The 7,683-nt window shown below is 40.6% G+C and overlaps 1 protein-coding gene across 1 annotated transcript; it reads left to right on the forward strand.

Annotated features, from left to right (window-relative positions):
* The first annotated feature begins 59 nt into the window (after positions 1-59).
* On the forward strand, positions 60-6,322 carry LOC136444476 (fatty acid-binding protein, liver-like). The gene is made up of 4 exons (XM_066442037.1): positions 60-596; positions 4,177-4,364; positions 4,677-4,787; positions 5,008-6,322. Exons 1-4 carry the CDS (start codon positions 515-517, stop codon positions 5,056-5,058), a joined length of 432 nt encoding a protein of 143 aa, XP_066298134.1. The 5' UTR covers positions 60-514; the 3' UTR covers positions 5,059-6,322.
* The last annotated feature ends 1,361 nt before the right edge of the window (positions 6,323-7,683 follow it).

Here is a 7,683-nt window from a genome sequence, read left to right on the forward strand (position 1 = left end):
ACTTCGCACCTTTGGTAAAAATGTCTGGAATTGCTGTCCATCTAAAGCTGTAGTGTATGCATAAAATGGTTAGACTCGAGCGCTACCTATCGGTTTACTGGAAAACCGCAGCTGACAACATGACATCATCGCTACCTTTAACCTCCTGTGGAACCAGTCCTGTCACATGATCAAGAATCAGCTGTACGTACGTGGGCGGGGTGATTCGGCTGTGTTCTTTACACGTTTTCTTCCTGCTTTGGCTTCCGAAAACATTCCACTCGCCAAAAACCACGAAATTGGCGCGAGCCGTCTTTGTTTCGGCTCACTGATCACTTGTGACGACCATAGACTGTGGATTGCGCCTCACCGACCAAAACGACCACCTGTCTTCAATTCCAGGGTTCAGGTTTCGACTCTCGTGCTAGTCAGAGTCGCTTGTTGGCTTTACAAGTAGGACTAAGTCTATACACACGTATTATTCCTGGCTACCGGCGGAGGTGTTGGACTCTGACCAGGCGCGAAGCGGGCGACCATGCCGGTGGCAGTGGCAATGTTCAGCGGCAAGTGGAAGTACGGGAGCGGCCAAAACCACGAAGCCTTTATGTCCGCAATAGGTGAGCGATCCCCCGTGTGTATTTTACAACCTTACTTCCTGCTGTGAAATGGCAGCTAATAATACACTAATATATAAAACTACAGTAAGCCTTAAACATAATAATCTTCTAGTTAAACGTCATAATCATGTAGAGGCGGTATGACTCAACTGCGATAAAATCTGATACCTTAACTAATGAATATTTCAGCACACTGTGAACTACAGCTAAAGTATGAGTCATTCGTCCTACGCACTTACAGTGCAGTTCCCTATAGTCTAACTCCATGTTTGGCGTTCCCTGTATCGTATTTGCATTGTCTCACGAAAAGTTTACCTCAGTCTTGTAAAGCAATCTTTAATAGTGCTCCTGTCTTAGAGACGAAAGAACTGTCAATAGCATTTATTTACAGAATCCTCGTAACTGTTGACAAAGCACAATAAAAAGACCAGGATTAGAGATTAGATTAGATAAGGTAGGCGTTTTTATTGCTTTTTTTACGAACGTCTTTTATTTTGAAAGGGTGGCTTTTCATTTGTATTGAACAAATCCTCTAAAGCTTGTAGCACGTTATAAGAGCAACGAACATTCAATCAATCCATGAACGCAAACATTCGACCGCTGGACTGCACTTTGAACTTGGTTATCGTGTGCAACTGTATGCTAGTACTGGCGGTGAAAGGTTGATCATTGCACAGTGCAGTTCACTCAGTAGTTCTGCCATGTTACAAGATCGTGTGAGAGCGCTGCAAGCAGAATCGTTGGATTCAAAACTTCATACAAATACTAGCTATGCTGTGTTATTGTTGGGACTGTTTGAAAAATGTGGCAGTACGGAAAAGGTCTATGTAGACAGGCGTCAACGAGGAAGGAAGGTGGGTCCCAGAAGGCGTATTCTGGATTTTTTCACCGCCGTATTTGGCAACAAGAGCGATCCCACAAAAAATTCCTGCTGTGCTGGGCTGAATACGCCTGGCTGTACATGTGCACCACAGTTATATATCATCATACCTCACCGACCGCATACACAATGGTGATAATGTTGTTGCACTTGTACTACAGATATTGCCAAAACATCACCGCTCTGTTACGTGCTGTACATATTTCATAAGAGTTTTCCCTCGTGTACATTGGATATTCTCCCTGCACACAGTCCATTCAGGGGTGGTTTGAGGTCGAGTGATGTGATATCTAGGGTACAAAGGCAAAAGTCTCGTCAAATAAAAAAGATATGTGTTAATCTTTAATGTATTGATTTTTAATACAACATTAGCAGTTCAGTAATCAAATTACTCTGGCGCAAGATGAAAGCCAAGATGAGCTAAGCAACGGTGAAAAATAAGGTAAGCAAATTTTGAAAATAGGTCTTACGTAAGGCGGCTTGTCATTTGATTCAAGATTAGCAGTTCAGTAATTGTATAGCTCTGAGTTATAAAACCAAGAGAAGATAAACAATGCTGAAAAATAAGGTAGGCAAACTGTGAAAATAGATCTGTAGGATATATAACATGGCTTGTACTCAGGTTTGTCATCTCGCGTGCCACCATAAGCGGGTATATATGTGTGTTCTGTAACCCTATAGATCACTCCGCCACTCCCTCTACTGTATCACTATGCGCCTGCCATTGTTACTCATGTTTGTGATGTGCTTACAGGTGAATTCACCGTTACGTTACGTTGCGTGCTCGTCTTTACGTTCCACTAAACCGCGGGAAAATAGTGTTATAGAAATACCCCATTGTCTCAGCATCAGACGAAAACACCACAAAATTGGAGGGGCATACCACAAAGGAATTGTCCTGTAAAGCTTCTATAGCTTACACGTACATATCAAACGTCAAAAGCGACCTCAGTATATATATGGAATCATAATACCTGTGCTATGTAACCTGTGCCATATGTAGCAAAAAGCTCTTAGAATACACAGGATGCACGTACGATTCCAGTTGCCTTTGCTTGTCTGTTATAGCTCATTCAAACCAGATATTTCACAGGCCTTTTCAGTCTCATTAGTAGATAATTGCCGTTTTGTTGATTACCATCACTAATGAAGGTTGACTGCAGAATGTTTTGTGTCATATGTCCCTACGCTGCGACGTCCTATTAATTTTTTCCATAGTCTAACTGAAATTGACATGTCATTTGTCATAATAATGGCTGCTATTTTATCGCCAGAGAAATGACCCGTCTTTATTGTGTCGCTTTGTTTCTGCTATACTGCTGTGATATTTGAAACAATGCCCAGTGACATACATGCAAACAGATAGAGGGTACCGGGTACGATATATACCCTTTGAAAAAAAAGGATTTCCATATAACGCATTCTAGTGTATGTAACATATTCTGTTTTAGATATCATTTCATATACATATCGTTTTATCAATTTACATTTTATAATTGCCAGTTACAAGCTGTATATACATTTTATAATTGCCAGTTACATTTAAGGCACAAGCTATATCTAATCCTGGTAGGTTGTCCGTAGGTGTAGCATATAACAGCACACGGCAAATTGGATCTCTCTGTCGGCACAACAGCGTATTCACAGACAGATCCCCTGGGAAATATGACATGAAAGTATAGAGCCGATTACTGTGGAATGACGTCCCGGACTGGGGCCGAGCAAAGTACTTTATCGTGTAACGTCTCTTCGTTTGAAAAAAAAACACACTTTTATTAAAACATATGAATACAAAACGCAGAGCTGTGTCTCCCTGTGTTTATAAAGCTGGCAGTTTGAAATGTATCTCAGCCTTGTGTGTGATTGGGGAATGGAGATATGTAAAGGAATTCGATATTGTGATATAGGAAAATTTAAAAGAAAGTACTAGTGGACCAGTCGGGCTTGATTGCTTATTAAGTGGACCGAAAAATGCATCCCATTGCAAAATTGGGAATTTTGCTTTTACTTTGGGCATACAATGATAAGAATATAGATTTGACATGCTGCTTAGATTTTTTAACGTTGTTATCATTTCAACTTTCTTTATTTCTTTGCCCTTGTAACTTCCGACAAAGCATGATTGTTGTTCATCTCTCCCAAATAAGGATTTTTAAAAAGTGTGATCAAGACTTCCAAATTTAGTAAAATCACATCTAGAAACTATTGATACGGTTACCATGGCCTAATAACCGTCATCTGCCGGCAGCCAATCAGCGCAGACCAGACGATAATTTCTGTCTCCATGGAGATCAAACGACATTACGGCAGGACAAGGCTCGGTGTTATTAGATAACACCAGACTACTACTGTTCTCGGGAAAATAATTTGTCTGCGAACATAATCACACAGAAAGCCTGCCCTGGATTTACATGGATTCGGCTGTCTGAAAAGTTAGACGAAATCATTCATCTGTAGGACGGTCAGAGAAGTTCGTCAATTGTTGAAAACAAAAACCTTGAATTTGAAAAATAACTTTAACAAGAGAATATTTCACATCTTAAATTGATTTATGCTATGATAGTTTTTCTTTTCCTGAAAATGCCTTCTTGATTTTGATCATACAGAATTACGACGCCATGATAATAGTTTAGTGAATGTTAAAATGGAAACTGTTCATCTATAATTGATTGACGTAACCTTTGACCTGTACCCCCTTAGGAGTTCCCAAGGAACTTCACCAGTTCGCGTCAGAGACGGTGTTCTACATTGAATGCCGGGAAGAGGGCGGGGTCATCACCTGGGCAACAACGCCGGAGTATCTTGGCGCCAAACACGGAACCGTCACCAACGTCTTCCGGATCGGTGAAGAGATAGAGGAGGACACTGGAGATGGCAAGAAGAAAAAGGTCCATCAATTGTCTCTGTGTCCTTTTACCTTCATTCCTTCTTCAAGGCTTAGTTTTATGCGGTATCTAGAAATCTTTCACGATGCTATTGGGGGGCAGGCAAGATCAGAATTTCCATCGCTTTGTACTGTATCTAGTACGTGATGTTGTATATCTTTATGTTTCTTTAGTTAGGTTGTTAGTTAGAACGATGTTTAAGGTTGTGTTTTTTTCCCTTTTAGTCAATTCAACCATGCCTTTCTGGTATGTAGGGTTTGAGCTGTCAATTTGACTTTTCTATCCCCCCGACCCCTACAACCCCACCCCGTACAGTGTGTTTACACCTGGGACGAGGACAAGCTGGTCTCCACCTATCCAGACTGGGACGGCAAGGGGTTAAAGGTGACCATGTCTAGGGCACTCGAGGGGGAGTCCACGAGTACGGTAAGGGCGTTTTGATATACCATACATACAATGTGGATTTTGGACATAGCGTTTTCATTTCATTTGATGCAATTATCTATTGGCTTTGACATTAAAGTTCTCACCTTTCCTTACTTCATAAGCCAACGTTGCACTTTCTGACTTATTTGAGTGTCTCTGTTTTGAAAAATAAAATGTTCATTACTTGGATTCGTTTCTATTCTCCTCGTTTTAAACATAGGTGATGACGGCAGGTGACGTCACGTGTACCGTGGTTTACCTCAGATGTTAGTGACGTCATGTGTGCCGTGGTTTACCTCACACGTTAGTGACGTCAGTGCAGTGGAAACACAGAGAGACAAACTTATCAGCAAACATATACATTGTGTCCATTTCTGTAAATCTGCTGGTCAGTATTCAGCTTTCGCATTAATTTGTAGACACGAAGTGTTTAAGTGAGGAAGACGTCATGCGTTCACCATAGATTATAGGCACAGAGATTTTAAAGTATGATTAGAAACGAACGTCTTTGTAAAAGTCATGAACTTAATTTGCTTAGGCCTAACAGAAATGTTGTGTTTCCAACCATAGTAAATACCAGCCGACCCTAGCCTTTTTCGGGTCGACCGCTGGCAAGGGGCTTACAGATTTCGAAATAACGATCTGAGATAACATGGGAATTGCGACGAACGATCTTCCTCAGGATCATATACCCAATCACTATACGGACACGTGACTCATGACATCATGTAATGGGGAAAATGTGCTTGTAAGTCTTTATCACCCCCCGTCTTGACAAGTCGCAGTTTTCTAATTTTGAGTATAGAAGCTGTAAACTCTGATCATGTTGTGCGCAAAGCAAATGCCCAATTTTCGTCTTGATAATTAATTTTGCTTATCGTCTGCAATATTTACGGCAGGATGATAATAAATGATGGACACAAGGACTAAATGTCGACACAGTCATGGATAATGTTGTTGCTGTTGTTAATACGTCAAGTAATATAGTCGTTTCGACGGGCAAGAGGGAAGTAAGAAAACTTTAAAACCCTCGACATACGGTGAACAGTGTTGCTCTTTTGTTGCTTAGGAAGTATATGTGTACTGGTATTTACATATTGTTTACCTGGATGTCTGACCTTCATAAACGTATGCATACTGGAACTCGAGAATCTGATTCTCGAAAGTTTTCTTTTTTTTAGAAAGGTTTTGCCTTTTTTGCCTTCAATATTCACAATGCCTTCCTGAAGACGTGGTATGGAAACAAGGGTAAATAGAAAAATCTGAAGCAGAAACATATGTATACATCTTATTTCCTTTCAGATTATTTGACTAAGAGATTATGACCCATTTCTTTCAGATTTACGAAGTGAAGCCTTTTTGATTACTTTGCTCAACTAAGAGTTCAAATTTAGTCTGTATAGGAAATGTTATCACAGTTCTTAAGTTTAGGGGCCTTATCCTACACAGTTTCCAATCAAGTGTGCAGTATTATTGGTAACCATATGTGGAAAAATTGGCGCGTTATGAGTCCTGAATAAAAGCTTTTATCGAAATCCGTGTATGTTTGCATATTGATTTCCTTATTGTCTTTTCAAAAATTACATTGATTTCGCAAGAGGTCGCTGCTGCATTGTTGTTGCATCCCTAGCGTTGGAACAGTTGTGATAAACTTGATAGCTGTCCAAGAACGATATGGTTTTCAAAGGTTGTAGCACTTAGCGTAAAAATTGCATTAACACTATGAATAAATCTTATTCAGGGACGTTCTTGACATTAATTCGTCCACATTTCATCAAAACTTAATCCAATTTTGGCAACTAGCGGTGGAGCGCCGTGAGTTCGAGCGGCTGAGAAACGTCGTTGCCTGTCCTTGGTGCTGAAGGCTATCCAACACGATGTAATAGTTGCCTCCTGCGATCCATATTGAAAGCACAGCACTGCATGATGACCTGATTTGGGGTTATTGCTGGCCCGTTTATGACAATTCTGCATGAATTCTTATCTTTTCGTGGATCTTCGGTCACGCAAGGAATGTCTTCAACAGCTCTGTTATTAACTAAAGTAGACAGATGACCAACAAACAGTTATCCTAGTCATTAATAACATCTCCAACAGATGTCTTTACTAGTCAGACATACCTGTCCTTGGTGCTGAAAGCCGTCCAACGCGCGCCATGTATTAGCGGCCTCTAACGATTCGTATCCAAAGTGCAGGAATATTTAACTGAATGCAACAACACTTCGGCTTCGGGCTGGGGGGGGGGATATTTTGGTTAAATTTTATACGTTTGAGGTTGTCATGAGGGACGATGATTATGAGACATATGCAAGGGATGGGCGCAGTGATTATTCGGAGTTTGATGGAGCCATTGACGAGTGGAAGGACTGACGTCAGGCGATGGAAGTTTGAAGGGGGAGGGGGGCAGAGTCGTGTCTTGCTGCAATGTATCTTGTGATGAGGATTTGCATTTTGAATTGTCTTTTTATTCACAGGCTGATTGATGTTATTGTATGCATCTTTCTTACTCACAATGTCTGTATGGTTAGAAGCGACATGTAGTAACTAAATAAATTCCTACCAACCTGATGAAACTATTTTCGGAGGTAAACAAATTCCGTAGGTCATCGTTAAAGGTTCTTACAGACTGATGGTGAGTTTCTTCTTTCAGCAATACAGAGCTGAAACGTGCTCCCCGAGGGTCGTGGCTTTGCCACAAGTAAGTTAAACCATTGACACAAATTTAAAACCCTTTAAGTGCTACTTTTATTTTAAAGGAACTGGAGACTCTGTGTGATCTGTGCTTACTTCTACTAGACAAAATGATAAAATTCCCATTCAGCTCCTTATATGTACCTTGATTTTGTGTCGTAAAGCTTTTAATGGTTTTAGTAATAGCCAGATAGACAAACGAATC

This window comes from Branchiostoma lanceolatum, chromosome 11 (genome assembly GCF_035083965.1).
Source record: "Branchiostoma lanceolatum isolate klBraLanc5 chromosome 11, klBraLanc5.hap2, whole genome shotgun sequence".
NCBI lineage: Eukaryota > Metazoa > Chordata > Leptocardii > Amphioxiformes > Branchiostomatidae > Branchiostoma > Branchiostoma lanceolatum.